This window comes from Pelophylax lessonae (assembly GCF_965119305.1).
Source record: "Pelophylax lessonae genome assembly, chromosome: 8".
Classification (NCBI taxonomy): Eukaryota; Metazoa; Chordata; class Amphibia; order Anura; family Ranidae; genus Pelophylax; species Pelophylax lessonae.
The window spans coordinates 140,728,962-140,753,379 of record NC_138775.1 but is presented as its reverse complement, the minus strand read 5'-3'; the positions used below and the strand labels follow the sequence as shown (position 1 = coordinate 140,753,379).

The 24,418-nt window shown below is 44.3% G+C and overlaps 1 protein-coding gene across 2 annotated transcripts; it reads left to right on the top strand.

Annotated features, from left to right (window-relative positions):
• Positions 1–811: 811 nt before the first annotated feature.
• Positions 812–24,418, top strand: RBX1 (ring-box 1; the record flags this gene model as incomplete). 2 transcript variants are annotated; one of them, XM_082265243.1, is made up of 5 exons in its annotated part: positions 812–969; positions 6,965–7,043; positions 14,250–14,320; positions 20,391–20,476; positions 24,230–24,418. In XM_082265243.1, the coding sequence occupies exons 1-5, from the start codon at positions 892–894 to the stop codon at positions 24,240–24,242; spliced, it is 327 nt and encodes a 108-aa protein (XP_082121369.1). In that variant the 5' UTR covers positions 812–891. The 2 variants fall into 2 exon arrangements, with proteins under 2 accessions (XP_082121369.1, XP_082121370.1); XM_082265244.1 differs by lacking the exon at positions 24,230–24,418 and having other exon boundaries at positions 20,391–20,480.

The following is a 24,418-nucleotide window of genomic DNA, read 5'->3' as shown; positions in this document are numbered from 1 at the left end:
TAAAGCTTTGGACCCTTTTGAGCAATCCTTGGTGAGCTGATGACATTTCTTATCTTTGAGAATCTGCGGTTTCCAACCTATGATCATTATAGCACCCAGCATCGCTGAACTACCAGTTATCTTGAATGTGTGCATGGGGAATATTGTGTTTCGTTCTGATGCGGTGCGGGAACCGCACAGGAATTGCTGCAGTTCCCTACTGCATCAGTGTGATCCCAGCTTTAATACGGAACTTCTCCTTTTGAGTGGAGCTCCACTTTAAGGTTCAGCAATACACTGAATTGTACATGTGACATTTTTTCCACACTTCCTTTAAAATGCAAGTAAATATAAAACACAAGTCTGTGCTTTATGAATGTGTTTTTGCTTGTTTTGGGACCCTGAAACAATTCACACCCCATTTAAATGGGAAATAAAAAAGCCAGCAGAGCCCAGTCATGTGACCTGTCCAATCTGGATGACTATGCTTCTTGAAAAGCTCATTTCCAGCTATTGGTGCTAAACCTGTGGACAGATACACCGGAACTACAAGTCCCATGAACCATTGCAAGGCAATACAATACAAACAAACATGACTGGCAGAGGCCTGGTGGGACTTGTAGGTCGCAACAACTGGGGGGGTCACAGGGAGTCTGAAGCACCTACTCTGTTCGGGGTTTAGCCGAGGAAATTTCACGTCAAGCAACCAGCCAATTAGCATAACGTTTGGTGCAATAGAGACCGCCGTAACCCACACGCAAAATGTCGGCGACAGGGAGGCCCACGAGAGCGAGCACGTAGGCAGAGAGCACCAGGATGATGCTGTACACGCACTCTTCTGCGCATGCTCTGTAGGGGCGGAACTGACTGTGACACGAGCGCTGTAAAGGCCGGGATTTTGTCGTATTGGTAATGGCTGCTGCTATGGATGTGGATGTTCCCAGCGGAACCAATAGCAGTGCAGGCAAAAAGCGGTTTGAGGTGAAAAAGGTGGGTGAACTTTTATGAAACCTCATCTTCTGGCACCGGTACTGTGACTGGGGAGGACTGGTCACCCCGGTGTGATCACTGCTCCTGTGTGAGAGATCGGCCAGGTGACATTATTGTACGCTCGTTTATACAGAGTTCGGGTTTTTCCCTTTTTCAGTAACCTAGTTGTAAGTCCAGTAGTAGTATTTTAAAACCAGCTGGAGTTGGCTACTTTAGTGCCAAACTTTACATTGTATTCCCCTATTCACATTAACTAATTTGTGCTGTGTACAGAGGGAGCCATAGATAATACCTGGTACTTATGGGTATGGTGGATCATGTGACTTACCCCAGGTGGCTGTGATGGGACAATCTATGCTGTCCCATGGTTGGAGGCCATAGTCCTGTGTACGCCACCTGCTCCGGCAGCTTCCAGTTCAGTCCCGTGTACGCCACCTGCTCCGGCAGCTTCCAGTTCAGTCCCGTGTACGCCACCGGCGGCTTCCAGTTCAGTCCCGTGTACGCCACCTGCTCCGGCAGCTTCCAGTTCAGTCCCGTGTACGCCACCTGCTCCGGCAGCTTCCAGTTCAGTCCCGTGTACGCCACCTGCTCCGGCAGCTTCCAGTTCAGTCCCGTGTACGCCACCTGCTCCGGCAGCTTCCAGTTCAGTCCTGTGTACGCCACCGGCAGCTTCCAGTTCAGTCCTGTGTACGCCACCTGTTCCGGCAGCTTCCAGTTCAGTCCTGTGTACGCCACCTGTTCCGGCAGCTTCCAGTTCAGTCCCGTGTACGCCACCTGCTCCGGCAGCTTCCAGTTCAGTCCCGTGTACGCCACCTGCTCCGGCAGCTTCCAGTTCAGTCCCGTGTACGCCACCTGTTCCGGCAGCTTCCAGTTCAGTCCCGTGTACGCCACCTGTTCCGGCAGCTTCCAGTTCAGTCCCGTGTACGCCACCTGTTCCGGCAGCTTCCAGTTCAGTCCCGTGTACGCCACCTGTTCCGGCAGCTTCCAGTTCAGGCAGGGCTTTTCTCTTCTCTACCCACTGATGCACGTAAGGTTTGTGGAGGACTATGGTAATTCATTTGCCTGAATGACCAAAGCTCAGGATCACTTTTGGAACAGACCCTCTGGGGAAAAAAATGCACTTTGTGTCCTTGCAACTCTTCATAATCTAAAGCAGCCAATGCTATATTTTAAAGTGGTTCTACAGGCAGAGGTTTTTCTTTTACCTTATTGTAGAAGGTAAAAAAACTTTCTGAGTGCAGCTACCCAGCCCCGCCCCCTTTATACTTACCTGAGCCTTGTCTTGATCCAGCAATGTGCATGAGAGCAGTGACTCTCCCAGGTCTTTCTCTCAGCTTACACAGCAGCAGGTGCCATTGGCTATTGCTGCTCTCAGTGAGCAAATGAGTGAGGTGTGAGAGCAGGTAAGTATAACCTCTTTGTATATATATAAAAAAAAAAAAAAACGGGGGGGAAAAAAAAAAACACTAACCTTTAGAATCACTTTAACTTATTTTTATTGTTATTTTAACCTGCCCATGCATCTATTGTCATCAAGGTGAGAATGGCATGTATTCCCCTCCTGAGGCCTCCTGGGATATGCACTTCACATATCCCAGCTTCCACTCTGGAGATGGGCAGACCTGGTGGCTTGCCATCTGGGTGCTGGCTGCAAGAACCAGGAATTGACAATTGGCTCCTAATGATATAAGGAAGGACCTGCTGTGCAGCAGCAGAGCAGTGGATTACAGCAGGAGGACACGTGATTTGCTGGACATTTGCAAGTATGTTTACTGTGGGGACAAAAAGTCAGTGGGGATTTAAAGAAAAAATGTTAATTCTCAAAGGGAACTTCTCGTTCAGCTACTGGAACACAATCTAATCAGGCTGAGTGAGCATTGTGCAGCTATTCACAGAGGGCTTTGTATTTTTTTGAATGAATACAAAGCTTCTTCTGATTGGCAGAGGTATGCGGATGACATCACCTCAGTCGATCAGAGAAAGCCTTGTATCCACAAGCTGATTAAAATTAGGTAAGTAAACCCAGTTTTTTTTTTTTTTTTTATAGGTTAGGCAGGAGGATAGGGAGGGAACATTTTTAAGAATAGTTTGGTTTCCTTTAAAAGTGGAAGGAAAAGCTGAAACCAATCATGAGAAAAACGTATAACTGTCATTGCGGTTGGGATCCTTTCACATGGGCTTTCTGCCTGGCAGACTCTGTTTTGCTCAGTGTTGATTGATCTGCCGATTCCCCGCTGAGCAGGCGGGGTGACAGGTTAGTCTCCACTTACTTTGCGGAGATGGAGCTGTTAGGGCCCTGCTCTCCTCTATAGGAGTTGAATGATGTATGAAAACGGACCGCCTGTCTTTCATCCGATCCTCCAGACGGATAGAAAAAAAGTTTTTGGACTTTAATTTGTGTGTTTATCCAGGGTTTGTGATTGGGGCTACATTCACAGCTAGGTGTTGCTATTTTTAGAGTTGATTTATAGGCATTTTTTTGGGTGTTTTTACAGGCATTTTTGTGCAGACGTTTTTAGGTTAAGTGGAAAAAAAACACCTGTAATCTGCCAAAAAAGAAGCTCGTATACTTTTTTTGAGCAACAGGTGTTATGCTTAAGGTGACAGAACGCTCATATGTGAACAGGGGCCATTGAAATTAATGGGATCTAGCTTGTTGGGTGTTTTTTTTTTTTTTTTTTTTTTTGAGCGGAGGCTTGGGGCTCTTTCACACGGGCGTTCTTATCAGATCCGCCTGTCAGTTTTTTAGGCAGATCTGATCGGATGCCCCATTCAGCCCTATGGAGCAGCGGATGTCAGCGGAGACACCTCTGACACCCGCTGGCATCCGATCCTGTCCGTGAAATCCGGACGGATGGAAACCCTATTTTCCGTCCGTCCTGGGGATCGGATGAGAGCGGACAGGCAGTCCGCTCTCATCCGATTTCCCATAGAGAGCAGCGGGGGCTGTGACACCTCCCTCTCCGCACTGCAAGCAGAGACGGAGCTGTCATCCGCCGGCTCAGCGGGGATCGCGGATCGATCCCCGCTGAGCAGCACGGATCTGCCTACAGAGGCGGACCGTGTGAAAGAGCCCTTAGAGCAGAAAATCGCCCAAAAACGCCTAGATGTGAATGGAGCCTGAATGAAAACCAACTTTGTGTTTCTTCCTTATGGAGTTTCCATAAAAATGACCTACATTGATGCATACAGTACATTGTTACAATGCAGTTTACACACTATCTATGACATTTCTGCCCCTCCTTTTCCAGTTACACACACTAGGGCTGAACGATAGTCGATATGTTATCGACTATCATTCTGCGGGCGTGGGCGATATTCATATCGCCGAAGACACGATATTTAGCATTAGGCAAGGGGCATGGCCGGAAGACGTGTGGGACGGATGCGGCTTGTAAGAGCTCCGATACCGCCGTACAGAATCCTCAGTAATCCTCCTAAATCTCCCCTATTCAGGGAGAAAAAACAGCTAGGGGAGACCCATCGAGGCACCAGAGACCAATACTGCCTGGAATTGCGGAGGAAAGACTCCGTTCTGAGGAGCGCGGAGTTGAGGCCTACACAGGCACAGAAGCCGCGGCCTTGCCTAGATCGGAGCGCGATTGTGGTTCCCGGTAAGGCCTACTTACTCCGCACTCATTCGGGACTTGCCTCCATCCCCCTGGTGCCCCCAAAGCCATACACAGACCTCCTAATCTTCACAAAAAGGACCCCAGTGTACTCCTATCCCTCAGCAAGCTGTGCCGACCTCCATCTTGGCTGCACAGGGGGACACAGATCCACAGCAGACTGCAACTCTCTCACCTTGTTCAGCAATCCCCCCTTGCATAGAACTCTTAGCAGCCGCTCTACAGCATTAGGCAGGGAGAAGTCGGGACTCGGGGGGGGGGGGGGGGGGGGATTCTTCTACCTCCTACCACCACTGTGAGTCCCGACTGTGCCTAATCTACACTGTCAGTGTCTTCTGCATTCCACCCAGTTAACTATCGCTGAAAAACGAATATCGCAATGTACTTTTTTTCCCAATATCGTGCAGCCTTAACACACACTCCTCCACCCCCCCAATTGCAATGCGGACACCTGCACCCGAAGGCGATTGATGAATCAGCTTGGGGTGCCGACATTGCAGGATCCCTGGAGAGCGAAGTGTCCTTTATATTAAAAGTCAGCAGCTATAGTGTTTGTAGCTGCTGATTTTTTTTTTTTTTTTTTTTTTTTTAATTTCTTTTTTTTTTTCCAGACTTTGATATAAGCCATCCTAAAAAATAAGCATGAAATTAAACTGGTTTGTTTAGGAAAGCATATATGGTATATTCCACTTGCTAGGACAATAAATGCAATGACCAAACAGTTTTTAGCCCCGGTCCACACTATATAGCGATGAAAGACATTGCATGTGATTCGGAGCGCACTGCTCTGAAAATCACATGCAATGTCTGTGCAATGCAAATTCAGCCATACAGATTGTATGGCTGAATTTGCATCTGATTCGGACTGAATACGCACAGGACCCTTTTTTGGGTCCGCGGCAGAATCGGACCAGTGCGATCCGATTCATGTCCAAACTGTCAGTTCGCACTACGATATGCGAACTGATCTGGGGGTGTCGTTAACATTGTATTGACACCCCCAGTGATTTGCATATGGCAGTGTGAACTGCCTGCCATTTAAATGTGATGCGGGAACCCGCAGTGGTTTTGCAGGGTTCCCACATCGCATATATGTGAACCGAGCCTAAGGGACATATCTGGAAACTGCTGGTCATTTAATGTGTGTCCTTGCCACAGAGTGTTAGAAAGAACTGTGTGTAGCCATTGGCAGAAGAGGCTAGCCACTTTAATACAGGGCACTTTCCTCCCTTCCTGCCCAGGCCAATTTTCCCCTTTTAGCGCTGTTGCATTTTGAATGACAATTGCGCGGTCATGCAACACTGTACCTACACCGAATTTATGTCATTTTCCCCCCACAAATAGAGCTTTCTTTTGGTGGTATTTGATCACCTCTGTTTTTTCCTTTTTGCTAAACAAATAAAAAAAGACTGAATAGTTTGAAGAAAAAAACATTTTTTTGTTTGTTTATACAATTTTGTAAATACGTTTTTTTTTTTTTCCCTGCACTGATAGGCGGCACTGGTGGGCGACACTGAAAGATGGCAATGATGGGCACTTGTGGGCAGCACTGATAGGGAGGGCACTGGCGGGCAGCACTGATGGGGAGGGCAATGGGGGGCTCCCTGAGCCTGGATTGCCATCCCTGGTGATCATATGTGGGCATCCCTGGGGTCATAGTGGGCATCCCTGGTGGTTCTAGTGGCATCCCCCCCCCCCCCCCCCGAGGGTCTGCACTGGTAATGAATGATCCGATTACCAGTGCCGACCCCCCCCCCCCCCTCTCTCAGGGGAGCCGCCGATCTGCGCTCCTTTACTCGTGCCTTTCAGGCACGAACTAAGGAAAGCCGATTGGACGCGGCTGATCACATGGTAAAGAGCTACGTCGGTAGTCTCTTTACCGAGATCGGAGATGCAGGGTGTCAGGCTGACACCTCGCATCACCGATCGCCACTCTGCGCCGCCATCATATGACGTCCAGTCAGGATAATACAACCACATTCCCACCGTCAGTCTGTTATAGGGCAGGCGGGAAGTGGCTAGCATTCCCTGTGCGGACGCTAGCATGATACTAAACTATTCTATGTTTTTTTTTCTGGTGTATTGTGGCAACCAATAATATTATTATTGTTTATTATTATTATTATTATTATTATTATTATTAATAAATTCTTCTTTTAGATATGTATTTCTTGTCCTTTACTTGTTTCTTGGTACGTAGGACTTGGAAGCGTCTTGCTCACACTAGATGTCTATAGTTATCCCAGTTGACATTTCTGTTTTTACATTATTTCCAGCAATTCCACTTGTGTGTTTTTTTTTTTTTGCTTTGTTTTTGGTTTTCAGTAACATACCAACTAATTTGGACATGTCTGCTTTTTTTCCAGTGGAATGCAGTTGCTCTTTGGGCCTGGGACATTGTAGTTGATAATTGTGCCATCTGCAGAAACCATATTATGGACTTGTGTAAGTAGCATGCTATGCTTATGTTTTCCAACTTAATTCTGAAAAAACGTAACATTAGTTGCTCACATTTACATTTTTTTACCAGTAGTAATTTTGTACACATTAAATGTTGGTCTGTGACCAGAGTTAAGTACATGTACACAAATCTGAACTTTTTTGTTTCATTGGTTTAAGGGGAAATTGTATGTGCTCCGCATTGTCTTTTAAAGCTTCACTCCAGGCTTCTGGCGAGGGGGGGGGGGGGGGGGTGTGACCAAATTGGCCTACAAGTATGACAACTATAACCCCTGACCCCACCCACGCTATAGCCAAAAGACGGGCTGCAGCACGGTTCTCCAGTTCTGGGAGGGCGTCCACAGATTTCCTCTGAAAACCGTGCATCGGGCATGCTCTATGTCTGCTTTGTCCTTTGGACACAGCTGATCACGGATCATGGTAAAGGGCCAATCATAGCATACCTTTACCATGTGATCAGCTGTGTCTAATCACAGCTGGTTACATGTAAACATACTTGCTGGTTATCGGCCTTCCTTTCCTCACATTTTCTCTGTGCGAGGAAAGGAAAGCCTAAACCGGGAAGGCTCACAGGGCACAGTGAGTACATTGTTTACACTGATAGTCAGTGTCCTGATTATCAGTGCAGCCCCATCAGTACACATGGTATGGTTTACAACCGCTTTAAACAAAGAAAAACACAAATTTTTTTGTTTAGCAAAATTAAAAAACCCAGTGGTGATTAAATATTATCTGTCTCAAAAAAAACAACAAAAACTTAATGTGGGTATAGCGTTGCATGACTGCACGATTGTCATTCAAAGTGCGAAAGCACTGAAAGCTGAAAATTGACCTGGGCAGGATGGGGGTGAAAATGCCTGGTATTGAAGTGGTTAATGAACATTTTACAAATCTGCATTTTTTTTTTTTTTTTTTTTAACCACTGGAAAAGCTGATTATGTCAAACTTGTTACAACCACCTATCCTATCTTTGTGCATGAAAGTGTTTGGCCTGATGGCTTAATCTTTTGAAGTGCTTCCCTTTGCTCAATACCATACTTGGGTTCTTCAGCATGAAAGTCTGCAAGCGGACAGTGAGCCACTGTGCAAGAAAATGTCTTGGTTCCTACTCCAGGGTGTCCTCCATGTTGTGATTGGTGCCCTCCTCTCTTCATTCAGTCAAGTTTTTACTTCTTTTCCAATGGCTGATTGTAACAAAGAATGCAAGCCTTTTTAGGTATCTTATTAGTTCAGAGCCACTGGTCCAAGGAAGTAACTTGAGTTTCTGTCAATGACTTGGAACTTCCAAGCCATCAGGCTGTCTTTTTCACTGAACGAATCTTACGGGGAATGTACAGTTGGACAATTCACTGACTATGGCATGTGAAACATCAAGGGGCACGATTACTTTTTCAGCAGTGCAAGAGATTTGCCATATGCTTATCCGAGTGGAAAGGAGGTTCATGCTTTATCCTCAGTCTACATTTTAGGAATTAACAATTGCCAGACAGATTCTCAGCTGCCATAATTTAGATCCAGGTAAATGGTGGCTATTACTTCGTCCAGACTGCATTAATAGCCTTGTCCTGTGAGTCACTCTTCTCTTTTTTCTAATTTTGCACAAGGACAAGATGGTTGAGACCTCCCTTTTCTTATGCCTTATGTGTTTCTGACTTTAATCTTAACAAGAAAATTGTGCTTCCATATTTCTCTCCTCGCCTTCCAGGACGGCCCAACATGAGAGATGATAGGCTCCTCCCTACCTGAAAACACAATCAATCAGTTTCCCTCTGCCCCTCAGTTTAGATTGTTTTTTTGTTTGTTTCTTCCTACAGCGATTGTTGTTTTCACTGACCTGCAGACTTTGGCAGTCAGATGGTCCCCCTGTGAGCCAGGTTTAGCAAATTGCCGTGAGAACTGAGCTCTACCTGCCGCCTCCTCAGGCTTCTCACAGGTCGCCCCCCATGCTTACAAGCCATCGGTCACCTGGGTTGCCCCTCTAGGCTTGTCTCCGGCGCCAGCCGCTCTACTCCACAGGAAAATTTTGAAAAGCCCGCCGGACGGGTGTCTCAAGCCTCGTCCTCAGACCGGAACTTCCAGCGCGACATCAGGACACTACCGCACGGATGCGGAAGAGGAAGAGTGTGGAGGAGACGCCGGAACCGCTGGTGAACGGTAAAGCAGACTCCCAGGCTACAGGAGCCTGGACAGCTGCAAGAAGATGAAGCCCTCCACAACTCACCCTTCGGGAAAGAAGGAGGGGCTGGTCCAGGTGTCGGCAGCCAAACCCAGGTCGGAACCGGGTAAGTGCTGGAACATATCCTTGCATGGTTGTTTTCTAAGACTTCTGGTGCTGACATAGAAAATTCCTGGAAAATCCCTTCTCCCTGACCTTAGTCGGACTTACTCGGTGTCCTTTCTATGGTCTTCATACATTTTAAGTTAGGAAGAGTGATACTTGATTTCATTTTGTATCCTTTCTTCCAGAGTTCCAGAGCGGTTCACAAGAGACCTCTAATACTACCCCAGCCTTATCAGGCTCCATTGCCTCTAAGAAGTGTGGTAATTGTGGTGATAGATTATCTAGCTCCCACACCAATCCTTTCTGCTATAAGTGTATTTACAAATTGGCGGGAAAAGAAAACCTTGGGCTTAATGAAAGACTTCTTAAAGTCTGTACAAGAAGAAATGCTGACTACAATTCAGTCAGTACGCTCTTCATTGGGAACTCCAAGAACCTCAGAGCCCAGGAAACCTTCTTTAGTGGAGGGTACCTCTTCACAGGAAAGCTCTTTATCCAGGGCAGGACCTTCGGGTCTATTACCCTCATCCCAAAACCTCCCTTCAGCCCAACCTAGGGAAAGAAGTAGATTATCAGCAGAGGAAAACCGCTCAGACTCCCAAACCAGCTCAGACCGTGAGGGGGACAGGGACTCAGAAGAACCAGATGAGGTAGAACCAACTGGAAATTTATTTGGTTTGGAAAACATGCAGGGATTCCTTCATGCCATTTATGCCTCTGAAGAGATACCCATCTGCCAAAAGAAACCTCAGCCCAGGAAAGACTCTATAAAAGACTAGGGAAGAGCCCTTCTAGAGGTTTACCTATCCACCAATCCCTAAAGGGATTAATCCTTCAGCAGTGGCAACTGCCAGAAAATAGGTTGAACAGAACAGGCTCTTGGAAAAGGAGATTTCCTTTTTTAAGGAAGAAATAGTAAGATTTCTGAAAAATCCTAAACTCTATGCCCCGCTGGCACAGGTAACAAAAAGGTCAGACCTCTCCTTTGTTGATACAGGCAGCATAAGTCAGAGTCCGTACTGAGGAAAGCCTGGGATGCCAATGCTTCAGCAATGGCCCCAGCTTTAGCTGCTTCCTGTGTGGCAAGGAATGCCTTCTCTTGGGTCGACAGATTGAACAAAAACCTGCCTCAGCCTAAAACCCAAGACTTACAAGATTCCCTTTCAGTAATAGGGAAAGCAGTCGTCTACCTAGCAGATGCGGCAGTGGAATCTGTTATAGCATCCGTCAAGACTGGGGCTCTCCTGAACTCCGCCAGAAGAGCCATTTGGCTCAGAGTGGGAAAGGGAGTTTACCTCTAAGACAAAACTCTGTGGTCTGCTTTTTGAAGGGTCCCTACTATTTGGGTCTGGGTTGGATGAAGTCCTAACCAGGTCCTCAGAGAAAGGAAAAAAATTTCCTGCAAAACCCAAAAAAAGAGGGTGCCAGAAATTTTTTTTCGTGGCCCCCTGGAACAAAGACAGCATAGGAACAAAAGAGAGCCTGCCGAAAGATGGGGTTTTCGGAAAGGAAGACAAACAGTTTGCTCTTCCCTTCCTCTCCTCTTCAGGCTTAAGGGATAACAAGTGACTCCAGGCTTAAGGGATAACGAGTGACTCCAAAGTCAAAGTGGGGGGCAGACTAAGTCAATTTCTGTCCCAATGGGAAGAAATTTCAGTCTTCCCATATATTCCCTCATAAAGGAAGGTTACCAGCTACAATTTGCCTCGATACCTCCTATAACAGTAACTCTTACTCATGTCCCAAAAAAGATTCAGATAAAAGAAGCCCTAATGCAAGGGATTCAGGAACTGGCAGAACAGTTGGTGATAATTCCGGTCCCAGAAGATCAATTCTTCCAGGGGTTTTACTCCCATGTATTTGTGGTCCCAAAACCATCAGGAAAATATCGCCTGATAATAAACTTGAAAAATCTCAACAAGTTTCTACTTTACAAAGTTTTCAATGGAGACCATTTATTCAGTACGAAAGAATCTACTGAAAGACGTTTTCATGACTACGCTAGACCTCAGAGATGCATACCTGCATGTTCCCATTCACCAGGAACATCAGCCTTTCCTGAGGTTTGCGATGGTGACAAAAGAAGGGACAACTCACTGGCAGTTCAGAGCACTACCTTTCGGACTAGCGGCCAGTCCAAGAATCTTAACAAAGATCCTGGCAGAGACGGTGGCCCATCTAGACCTTCAGGGGATAGCCCTGATTCCCTATTTAGACAACCTACTTATTTTTGGCAAATCAGCAAGTCAAGTAAAATTGGATACCCAACAGGTAATAGACTCCCTACAAAAGTTAGGATGGCTTATCAGCCTGGAAAAGTCATCCCTGAAACCTACCCAAATACAGACCTTTCTGGGGTTCCAGGTAGACTCAAGGTCTCAAACTCTTTCTACCCATAGAAAAAAAGGGAGAAAATAGTTTCCTCAGTTTTAACCCTCAAGGAGGCTCCCTCCTGTTCCAGAAGAGAAATTCTAAGAGTCCTGGGACTAATGTTGGCCAGCATCCCAGCGGTTGTGTGGGCAAAACTCCACGCAAGAGAGCTTCTTTTCTTCCATCTGTCCTCCTTGGGACAGGAAGATAGAATCTCTAGACAAATTCGTCAATCTTACTCCGCCGGTGCAGATATCTTTTGGAATGGTGGACAAACCCAAACAACCTGGGAGAAGGCAGACCCTGGGTTCAGTAGAATACCATAAAGATTACCACAGATAACCAGCACGAAGGGTTGGGGAGCTCAGTTGCAAGGGATCTGGGACAAAAGAACAGCACAGGCCTCGTCCAACTTGAGTTGAAGGCAGTGGGGGAAGCTTTAAAAGCTTTCCAAAAGTTCATTTTAAACAGAGAAGTTCTGATTCTGTCGGACAATACCTCAACTGTTGTCTATCTGAATCAACAAGGAGGGACCACTCAAGTTCCCTCTTAGCCCTGACCAAAGAGCTCCTGGGGTGGGCCGAAGGGAGGATAATTTCCCTTGTGGCCATTCACATCAAGGGAAAGAACAACTCACAAGCAGACTTCCTCAGCCGTCACCTTATAAAAGGAGAATGGGAACGAAGTCCCAAAATCTTCCAGTTAGTAGTACAAAGGTTTGGGAACCCAGAGATAGACCTGTTTGCCTCTGCTCAGAACAAGAAGGTAAAGCGGTTCTTCTCCCTCACACGGACCAGAGGCCAGATTGGATGCACTAGCCCAACCGTGGCAGTTCAATCTAGCCTATGCCCCCCCCATGCTAATTCCCAGAGTCCTACAGAAGTTGTCAGTCTCAAGACCTGCAATTGATTCTAATTGCCCCATGGTGGCCAAAAAGGCCTTGGTTTGCCATCTTGAAAGCCATGTCAATAGCTTGCCCATGGCATCTTCGTTTCCCCAGACCTGCTGTCTCAGGGACCAGTGTTGTGTCCAGACCCAGGATTCTTCCAGTTGACAGCCTGGTTACTGAGCGCCAACTCCTAATTTCAAAAGGCTGCTCAGAAAGAGTAGTGGACACTCTTGCTGAGCAGAAAGCCAGTTGCAAAAAATATTTATACGAAAGTTTGGAAAAGGTTTTGTACCTGGCGTAGGCAAAAAGATTTTGCCTCTACCTCTATTCCCACGATCCTAGAATTCTTACAAGATGGAGTAGATAAGGGTGTGGCAACTAACACCCTTAAGGTACAAATAGCGGCTCTTTCGGTATTTTTGGACACTAGTCTGGCAAGAGCTGTTAATCCAAAAGATTTTTGTTGGCTAGACAGAGGGTTACCCCTATTATAAAAGACAGGTTCCCCCCTTGGGACCTGACCAGGGTCCTAGAGGCCCTAGAGGCATTATCTAAGGATCCTTTTGAACCCTTAAAGGAAATCTCCCTTAAATTTTTGTCTTTAAAATGTAACTTCCTGCTAGCCATTACTACAGCAAAAAGAGTAGGGGACCTACAAGCTCTCTATTAAAGAACCATTTTTTGTGTTTTTTCCAGATAGGATTGTCCTAAAACCAGATCCCCTGTACTGTATCTGCCAAAGGTAGCATCTTCTTTCCACAGAACACAGGAAATCTACCATCCTTTTGTGATAACCCCAAAAATAAGGAAAAGGAATTCCATTGCATTGATGTAAGAAGAGCCCTTCTCACTTATTTAGAAAGGACCAAAAAATTCAGATCAAACCACCTTTTAGTCCTTAATTCTGGGCCCAGAAATTGACTGCAGGCCTCCAAGCCTTCAGTGTCTAGGTGGATTAGACAAGCAATTACCACCTCTTATGAGGCATCCGGTGTTCCTGCTCCAACTAAGATTAAAGCGCACTCAACAAGACCCCTAGCTACATCCTGGGCTGAGAAGGCTGGAGCTTCATGGGAACAGATCCGCAGTGCAGCCACCTGGTCCAGTCACGACACCTTCCTGAAGCATTACCGTGTAGAAGTACTGTCTCAACAAGATCTAGCCTTTGGCCGAAAGGTCTTACAGGCAGTGGTCCCACACTAAGGTAGGCCTATGGGTAATCTATTATGCTCTCATGTTGGGCCGTCCTGGAAGGCGAGGAGAGAAAACTTACCGTTGGTTAACCGGTAACGGTCTTTCTGACGAGCCTTCCAGGACGGCCGGCCTATTCCCGCCCTGTTAAAAGGGTAGGGTAACTATGTATATAACATAGGTGGTAAGTACCTATAGAATTATTGAAACCCTTCCCTCGGAAATGGTTGTGGAAGATACTTCTTTTTTTTTTTTACAACTGAGGGGCAGAGGGAAGGGTGGGGCCTTTTAACAAACTGTGATTGATCGTGTTTCCAGTAGAGAGGAGCCTATCATCTCTCAAGTTGGGCTATCCTGGAAGGCTCGTCAGAAAGACCGTTACTAACTGTAATTTTTTTTTTTTTTTTTTTTGTCCAGCTCCTTTGCACTCAAAAAAAACTTTTTTTTTTTTTTTGTGTAGGTATAGAATGTCAAGCCAATCAAGCATCTGCTACCTCTGAAGAGTGCACTGTGGCATGGGGAGTATGCAATGTAAGTACTTTTATCATGATCATTTACAGTATTACAACTAGTCTCTTGAGCTTCCACAATGCAATTTAAAAGTAGAAGTCCAGTCAAAACCTAACTAAGCTTAAATCTGCTTTCACCCTCATACTAGGCCTATATTAACTAGCCCCTAATGAAAAGATGTGTATATTTACCTTATAAGGGTGCTCTAATCTGGTCATGTGACCTCCCCTGCACCCAGATCCAGGGCAGAGGAGTAAGCAGTGACAACGGCTGCAAGGCCTGGGCGGTGACATCACCCATAGAATTACTATGGGTCATCTGTTGTCCGCTCTCCCTTTTCTTCCCTGAAACTGGTGCTGGGAGCCGATCAGGTTTCCGGACTGAAGCTCCCATAGATAGGTAAGTATACACATCTTTCCTTTACATGATAGTATAGTGTTTAAATTGGGGATGGGAGTGGGAGTAGGTTTAAGTGTAGTTGGGTTTTGACCAGTGTTTTGGGGGGGGGGGGTTGCATTCTATATTACGTTGTGGAAATCTTATCTTAGTTTCCTGTCCTTTAGCCAAAACAGGAAGTGAGATAAAATCCCTCCAAAGTGAGGGGATATCTGGGTGTCATGAGAACTAGTGCCCCATTGGAAGATTTCTCCTCTATTTTCTGGGGAAACCCAGATCCCAAAATTCTGGATTTTATTTAATTTCACCTTTTTATAATGGTAAACAGGACCTAATAGAGAGGATGAATCTCCCTAACAAGAGCAAAAACCGCAGTAAAGACTTCAGGTCTTTTAAACCTTCTGTACTCTGTCCAGAACACACAAAAAGTTTTTCCTTTTTAGCTATACTTAAGTCTGAAAAGTCAAAATTCTGTGTGTGTTTTGTAAAAGATGGATATAGATAGAGATGTATATATCTATATCTCTGTGCAAAAGTTTTGGGCAGGGGTGAAAAAATTCTGTAAATTAATAAAGTTTTATCAGTTACCAATATGAAAAGTAAATGAACAAAAGAGAAATCCAAATCAATATTTGACGTGACCTTCCTTTGCCTTCAAAACGGCACTATTTCTCCTAGGTACACTTGCACACCGTTTTTGAAGGAACTCTGCAGGTAGGTTTTGCAAAACATCTTGGAGACCTTAACAACAGTTCTTCTGGAGATGTAGGCTGCCTCAAATTCTTCTTCTGTCTTTTCCAGACAGACTTGATGGTGAGATCAGGGCTCTGTCGGGACCAAACCATCACTTCCAAGACTCCTTGTTCTTCTTTACACTGAAGATAGTTCTAAATGACATTGGCTATATGTTTGGGGTCGTTGTCCTGCTGCAGAATACATTTAGGGCCAATCTCACACCTCACTGATGGTATGGCATAATGGATAAGTATCTGCCTGTATTTCATACCAGTGATGACACCATTGATCCTGATCTTCAACTCCATTTGTAGAAATGCAGCCCCAAACTTGCAAGGATCTCCCAATATGCTTCACTGTTGCCTGCAGACACTCATTGCACCACTCTCTAGCCTTTGGAAAACAAACTGCTGTCTCCTACAGCCAAATATTTCAAATTTTGACTAATCACTCCAGAGCACCTGCTGCCTTTTTTCTGCATCCATGTCCTGTGCATAATAACATATAAACTGGGGGGGGGGGTGGCAGCAGATGCTCTGGACTGATGAGTTAAAGTTTAAAAGGATGGCTGTAGCAGAAGGCATTTTGCTCACTGAAGGACTGGAAAGCGGTACAATGAGTGTCTTCAGGCAACAGTGAAGCCTGTTGGAGGTTCCTTGCAAGTTTGGGGCTGCATTTCTGCAAATAGAGTTGGAGACTTGGTCAGGATCAATGTTGGTCTCAATGCTGGTTGACCCCCAAACATATACAACCAACGTCCTTAAGAACTATCTTCAGTGCAAAGGAGGAGCTCTGGAAGTGATAGTTTGGCCCCCACAGAGCCCTGATCTCAACATCGAGTCTGTCTGGGATTACATCAAGAAACAAAAGAATTTGAGATGGCCTACATGCACTAAAGGTCATTTCTCCAAAATGTTTAGAACAAACTACCTGCCGAGTTTCTTCAAAAACTGTGTGCCCAAGTTTACCTAGAAGTATATGTGCTACTTTGAAGGCAAAAGGTAGTCGCACCAAATATTGATTTGATTTGGATTTCTCTTCTGTTCATTTTGTTAATTGTGTGTGTGTTCTAAAATGTTTTATGCTGCAGGCTAATTCTCTGTTTCATGGTTACCATTCTGCTAGTCACCGACGCTTACAATTTATAGGCGTGTTTCACAGGTTATTAAATTTTTGTCTGTTGCAAAATAAGATGTGGGCTAAATTAGGCTCAATATGAGAAGAGCTGCAATTTTTTATATTTATCAATTCGAATAAAGTAATAACGTATCATTAAAGCGTAACTCCACTTTTGTTGAGAAAAAAAACATTCCCCTCTAAGTGATCTATGTACATTACAAGGATTTTAACAAACTTTGTTGCAGATTCCTACCTTTTGTTGTTCTGAAGAAATCATTGTGCCTCTGTGCTGAGTGGGTCAAATGGGAGTATTTTCATAATTATCAGCTGTGGCAGCTGCAGGGCTCTAATAAGGGAAAACTTCTGGGCCTGCATCCCTTTAGACGTGCTCCTATTGGGAGTATCTCACCAAAAATGACATTTTTATGTTGCGGGGAATGCCAGAAATCTGACTTGTATCTTAAGCAGACTTCTGGGAAAATCAATGAGCCAATCAACAGCTGGAAATATTTCTGGGGTGTGGTCAGTACACATTCTGTGTACTGAACACCTCCAGGTAGACATATTGCATTGCAATTTTAGAAAATTACAACAGCTGCAGATTGTGTTGCAATTGTATACACCATTGCTTTTTTTCTTTACTTGCTATAACCCCCCCCCCCCCCCCCCCCAAAAAAAAAAGTGGAGATACTAGGGGATGCACCAATCTGACTTTTTTGGACCCGATACCGATATCTGGCATTGTGAAATTGCCGATACCGATCTGGAACTACACACAAAGCATGCGGCTGCAGTGCAGAGCAAAACCGCTTCATGTGTACGGCTCCTCCATTCACAGGCGGAGTGCATCTGATATCACTCCGCCTGTGAGCTGGGACTATACAGGAAGTAGCGGCTCCCATCCCATACTACTACTACACCAAGTAAGGGATGGCTGAGCCGTTACTAAGCAAAAACCGGATCGGCCAGTGGATCGGTCAATGTTGCTGATCCCCCGATCCAGCTATAATGGCCATATCGGCGCCGATATCCGATCCGAATATCCGATCGGTGCATCCCTAGGAGATACCCTTTAAGTGTTTTGTTTATCCAATTTGGCTAGAACCTAACCATTCAGCCTAGTGTGTTTTTAACCTATTCCAAATATTTAAATTCCTGGACCCTTAAACTAAAAAAATATAAAAAATGTGCCTGTTTACATTCCATAAACATTATATCATGAATTCTGTGAAGAAAATATGCAAAATAGAAATGAATATAAAGTCCCTCGATGTGCTGAAAACACTCGTGCCAACTGTGAAGAAATCGTGGATATGATCCTCTCAGTAATCAGTGTCCCATGTGCACTATCCAGCTCTGACTCTTCCACAAACCACTCCCAATGGTTGAACTCTTACCAGAGATCATGGGCCCCCCATTTTCATGGTGAGGGTGTATGCCCTTTAAGATAACCGTAGCCGTTTGAAATTTCCTATATGAAGTGCTGGATCTTTTGACAAAACATGAGCCTGCATACATGAAATGTTTTGCCTGACATGTCATAAAGGCCATTTAAGCTGGATACACACTATACAATTTTTTTTTTTCCTTTTTAGATTTACCAAAACCATATAATATGAGGTCAAACCTAAACCCTTTCAATTTGTATGCAATCTGGCAGGCCCTTGCACTACATAGTTGAAGGTAAATCTAAAGGAAATCTAACAACAAAAGTTGTATAGTATGTACCCAGTCTTAATCCTCTTACACACGCACCGATTGTTGGCCGACCGATCTGCCGTCTTTTGTTCAGTGTTGTTGTGTTGGTTGAAATGTGCTCTAGACTGCACACGAATTTTGTCGGCCATTAACAACCAACTGCAGAAGTGATGTCATGTGCTGGTTTACTTTCTGTGTGTTTTTTCTTCTCTGAGCATGCCCAGTCTTGCTCATCTGATTTTTGTCTGACGAAATCTGTACTGACTGACGAACAATCGGCCGTTCTGTTGACGGCCAACAAAAATTTTATAGCATGCACACCAGATTTTGTTCGGCCGAAAAGTCGCAGTCGGTTGTCGGAAGCATCGTACTAACAAGCCGACAGTCGGCCGATCGGACGTTGGCCGAAAATTCACGGCCCACAATCGGTGCGTGTGTACGAGGCATTACTCCTTTAGTAGGCCTCCATCCCTAGTCCCAGCAGTTGTACTTAACCCTGCAGACCACACAGATCTCAGGCTTGGGGTTAAAAGTAAGTAAATGCTATAACATTTATTTAAAGCAATTTAACTTTAAACCTCAGGTGGCCAAGCCATTTTTGCTGTTTGTTACCCATACTATGTGCTGGAGAAGTAGATCAAGGACACGCACTCTGACCTCCTTTCTCTCCCTGACATCCAGTGCTGCACTGAAAATGAACCTGCGAGTCCTTGGGACTGAGCACTTCTGCATTCATTACAACCGTGATTGGGGGTAACACGTGAAGCCTGTTTCCTGATCTGTCCACTCAGCATCCTGACCAAGTGACCAGCAGAGGTGGCCGACTTAGGAAGCGGTTTCAAGACAGCAGCAGTAGATGCATGGAAGAGGGAGAGCAGCAACGCTTTTCTTTCTGTATAATTGAGTGGCAGGATAATTGTTCATATCACTTTTTCTGAAAGACTAGTCTTTTACATAAATTGCATAGCTCCTAAAGAGCTTGTTTTAACCCTTATGACATCATTTTGTACTAGAAGTCTTTAGCTGTCTAGGAATGGGACAGCCCTGAGATGTAGTGCATATCCTTAGCAGTCAGCTAAGTTTAAGCATAACTAATCCCAAGAACAAAACTGATTTATATTGTGGTTTACCAGTCCCTAATTTTGTCGTCTGCATTTATTTTTATTTTTTAGCCGAAGAATATTTTTAGTAGGTACTGAAAGCAATACCTGTTGATCTTGCTAAAATGTCCCTGTCCTTTCCTGAGAGATGGGCAGAAGGCAAACAATCTTATCTCTTATTTAAACTACTAATCCCATCATCCCCTACATAATGGAGATGAACAAAGGCGGATATGTTTCAAGTCATTCTAGCTGACAACCTTGGCTGCCTCCATTGATAGTGGAGGGGAGAGTGTAGCATCCCAGGGACAGGAAGTTTGTTGGGAGTACCAGCAACCTCATCCATGGGCTGCTATGTGGCAATATATTTTTGTTTTGGGGTATAAAGCAAATATGAATTGTTACTCTTATGCATTCCAGCTGAGCGGCCAGGACGAAGTATATAAAGAGGTGGGATCAGACTCTCAACCTGTTAACCTATGAAATAAGTGAATATCTGATCATTGCAGCATTCATGCTTGTACTGAGAAAGGGTCCATTATACATAAAGTATCTGTACGTAGCTGCTGATGGTGTTCGTTTGTATATGGATAAGTGTACCTATATCCAAAATTTAGATTGGGGAAAGATGAAAAACTGTTTGGTTTTAGTTTGCTCGCCTGAAACCTTTGCCATAACTTGGCCTTGTGCATTTTTTTAATCAATGCAATGAAATGGAGGGGCGAGCAACCCCTGTGTTCAGCAGTATACAGAGGAATGCCTCGGGCAAAGAACCAAGAAGAACCTAGATCTCACTGTATGTAGTGTGGACTACTACAGCGTTTTACAGCGTCCTCTCTTGCATATAGATACAAAACGTGGAGCCAAGCTGGCCAAGTGCAAGTATACAAAAATTGAACTCCTGGAATTCACCATTAACTTTTGTTTGTTGCCATGCTATGTCCTTCTTGTGTCTAGTACTGCGCTTGTACATATGTGTGTTTTGTGTACATAGCTATTTAATAGTTATTTATATATATATATATTTTTTTTTTTCCCCCCAGCATGCATTCCACTTTCATTGCATCTCCCGTTGGTTGAAGACTCGACAAGTTTGTCCACTTGATAACAGAGAATGGGAATTTCAAAAGTAAGAAATTAAACTATACTGTTTCTAATGCTACGTTCCCTAGCATAAACTTCCAAGACAGAAATGTCGCTGCAACAATGTGTTTATGCATTATAGAGTTCTTAATTGTATAGTACAGAATACTAGATCCTTTAAGTATTGGGAGTGAGCTATATGCTACTACCTCCTGGTGAGGATCCTAGGACATCCCATATAGCCTGCCCACATGCGTAGAAATCCTCCTCCTTCCTTTTTTTTCTTTTTTCTCCGGTTCACCCACTACTGCAGAATGATCTGCACAAGGGCAACCAGATAAAGTGTGTACGCCTCCAGGAGGTTTAATAAAGTGCCAGTGGTGGACCTGACTATTTCCTGCCTCAACAAATTCCTTTTGATCCACTTACCTAGTGGACAAATGGTTGAGGCCATCTAAAACTTCCCTTTTTTTTTTTTTCCCCCTGCTTATGTCAAGGTCAGCCGTAGAACTATTGGTGGTGTGTATGGCTTGTTTTTCTAAACTCTGGCAGTCTGGATCAAGGGCATCGCATGCAACTCTGGATAAATTTGGATTGATCTCTTGGTACTCCAAAAACCAGAGCTCCTCCTAGTAGCCTTGCACTACTGTTGTATGCAGGAAAGTTGCCAAGCCATATAACTTGCCTAGCACTCACATCAGTGCAGATCCGCAGGATCCTATGGCTGTAAAATTGGTCTCTGGAGACTATTTTGTAAGAAACATTTTGAAAATATTCTGTTTTGAAAATCTGAGTAACTAGACCCCTTTTTATTAAGGAAGAAATGTGAAGAAAAAGAACCCTTGCTTAGTAAAAAAGCTAATGTGCCCGCAGCAAGTCTGCTGCTACTGGGTGGTAAGCCAAGTGCTCTATTCAGTTCGGTAACCCTCTGTTACTGGGCTGGCCTGTAACATTTGTTTTGGACACTGAATCCTACATTAGGCACACACCTTGGAACTTTGTGTGTAGTTGTCTGCATGGTGCTATACAGGTCCAAGGCTGTAGTCCATTTATGTGGTTCCTAGACCCTGAAGAACCCTTCAGTGGGTATGCCCACTGTTTTGGATAAAGCCTAGTCTCCTAAAAGGCCCACATACAGGAATAAGGTAAGGCACGGTTTTCCAGTACATTGGACTATAGGCCACCTGCACACAAAATGGCTATATAGGCACAGGAATGGAGTTATTTACCTATTGTGCTACTCCCTTTTGTACTTTTTTTCTCTGTTTTATGTTCAGAAGTATGACTAGTTAATTTTTTTTTTTTTTTTTTGTGGTCTTTTCCCTTCTGGACTTAGTCTCATGATGGTGAAATTGTTGAAAAAGCCTATTGGCTGATGTACTTCCATCCGCCATAGCTGTCACAAACATGCACATCATGATTGCTGCACTTCATGCCACTTTTTGCAACAGAGACATAGTCCAGGAACATGGTCAGCATCTGGGTTATTGCAGCTACTGCATTCTGTATCCATTCCATGTGTACCCCACTGAGAACCCCCACTATTTAGCAATGGCAGATCACAGGTGCAAGGGAGTTGGGACAAAAGAGCCAAATTTACATGCATTCTGCTGATAGCTGACAAGAGACTCTCGCCGAGGTTCTCCTGCATCTCCTTCCACCAGTGGTGAATCTGTGTTCCAGTAGCTTCGATGAAAGGCATCCAAGCTATCTGTGTAGTTCTCAAGAACTATTGCAAGGTATTCATGGGGACTAAATGCACAAAGAATGTTTTTTATGCTTACTGCTATACAGTATTCAGTATGAGAACTATACATAGTGACAGTCCAACAAATTACCAATGAAATGTTGTGCTACTGATAAAACGGACCTTGCTACACCTATTACACAATATAACGGACTGCTTCACGTGTATATAACTAGACTTCAACTGCTCAGTGGTCTGTTTTTATCATTAGCATGACTATTATGTGATGTGGACATACAGTGCCTTGCGAAAGTAGTCGCCCCCCTTGAACTTTGCGACCTTTTGCTACATTTCAGGCTTCAAACATAAAGATATAAAACTGTAATTTTTTGTGAAGAATCAACAACAAGTGGGACACAATCATGAAGTGGAACGGAATTTATTGGATATTTCAATCTTTTTTAACAAATAAACAGAAAAATTGGGCGTGCAAAATTATTCAGCCCCCTTAAGTTAATACTTTGTAGCGCCACCTTTTGCTGCCATTACAGCTGTAAGTCGCTTGGGGTATGTCTCTATCAGTTTTGCACATCGAGAGACTGAAATTTTTGCCCATTCCTCAGTGCAAAACCGCTCGAGCTCAGTGAGGTTGGATGGAGAGTGTTTGTGAACAGCAGTTTTCAGTTCTTTCCACAGATTCTCGATTGGATTCAGGTCTGGACTTTGACTTGGCCATTCTAACACCTGGATATGTTTATTTGTGAACCATTCCATTGTAGATTTTGCTTTATGTTTTGGATCATTGTCTTGTTGGAAGACAAATCTCCGTCCCAGTCTCAGGCCTTTTGCAGACTCCATCAGGTTTTCTTCCAGAATGGTCCTGTATTTGGCTCCATCCATCTTCCCATCAATTTTAACCATCTTCCCTGTCCCTGCTGAAGAAAAGTAGGCCCAAACCATGATGCTGCCACCACCATGTTTGACAGTGGGGATGGTGTGTTCAGGGTGATGAGCTGTGTTGCTTTTACGCCAAACATAACGCTTTGCATTGTTGCCAAAAAGTTCGATATTGGTTTCATCTGACCAGAGCACCTTCTTCCACATGTTTGGTGTGTCTCCCAGGTGGCTTGTGGCAATCTTTAAACAACACTTTTTATTGATATCTTTAAGAAATGGCTTTCTTCTTGCCACTCTTCCATAAAGGCCAGATTTGTGCAGTATACGACTGATTGTTGTCCTATGGACCGTCTCCCCCACCTCAGCTGTAGATCTCTGCAGTTCATCCAGAGTGATCCTGGGCCTCTTGGCTGCATCTCTGATCAGTCTTCTCCTTGTATGAGCTGAAAGTTTAGAGGGACGGCCAGGTCTTCGTAGATTTGCAGTGGTCTGATACTCCTTCCATTTCAATATTATCGCTTGCACAGTGCTCCTTGGGATGTTTAAAGCTTGGGAAATCTTTTTGTATCCAAATCGGCTTTAAACCTCTCCACAACAGTATCTCGGACCTGCCTGGTGTGTTCCTTGTTCTTCATGATGCCCTCTGCACTTTAAACGGACCTCTGAGACTATCACAGTGCAGGTGCATTTATAAGGAGACTTGATTACACACAGGTGGATTCTATTTATCATCATTAGTCATTTAGGTCAACATTGGATCATTCAGAGATCCTCACTGAACTTCTGGAGAGAGTTTGCTGCACTGAAAGTAAAGGGGCTGAATAATTTTGCACGCCCAATTTTTCAGTTTTTTATTTGTTAACAAAGTTTGAAATATCCAATAAATTTCGTTCCACTTCATGATTGTCCCACTTGTTGATTCTTCACAAAAAATTACAGTTTTATATCTTTGTTTGAAGCCTGAAATGTGGCAAAAGGTCGCAAGTTCAAGGGGGCCGAATACTTTCGCAAGGCACTGTAGAACCTGGCAGCATTAACCCTTTATTTAACCTGTAAATCTTATACACAACTGCACTAGAGCTTAAAAATTGCCAATGAAATTTGCTCCTGGAGACATTGAAATTTTAAATTAATAGTACAAGTTAAGAGGCAAATTTTCATTATGATCTGCAGAAATATTTAAACTTTTTTTTTTTTTCTTCTCCCCCATTTTAGGTATGGTCATTAATGGTGTTTTCTTTGGACGAAACATGTTGGCTAATTTAAGGAAAAAGTTTAAAGTAGAAACCAGCTATGTTCCTTCTCACCGCTGGACATCTGTTTGTTTACTTTTTACCCTGTATTTTTTTTCCCTCCCTTTCTTCCTTCTTAAAAAAAAATTCAATTAAAGTTATTCCAGCTTAA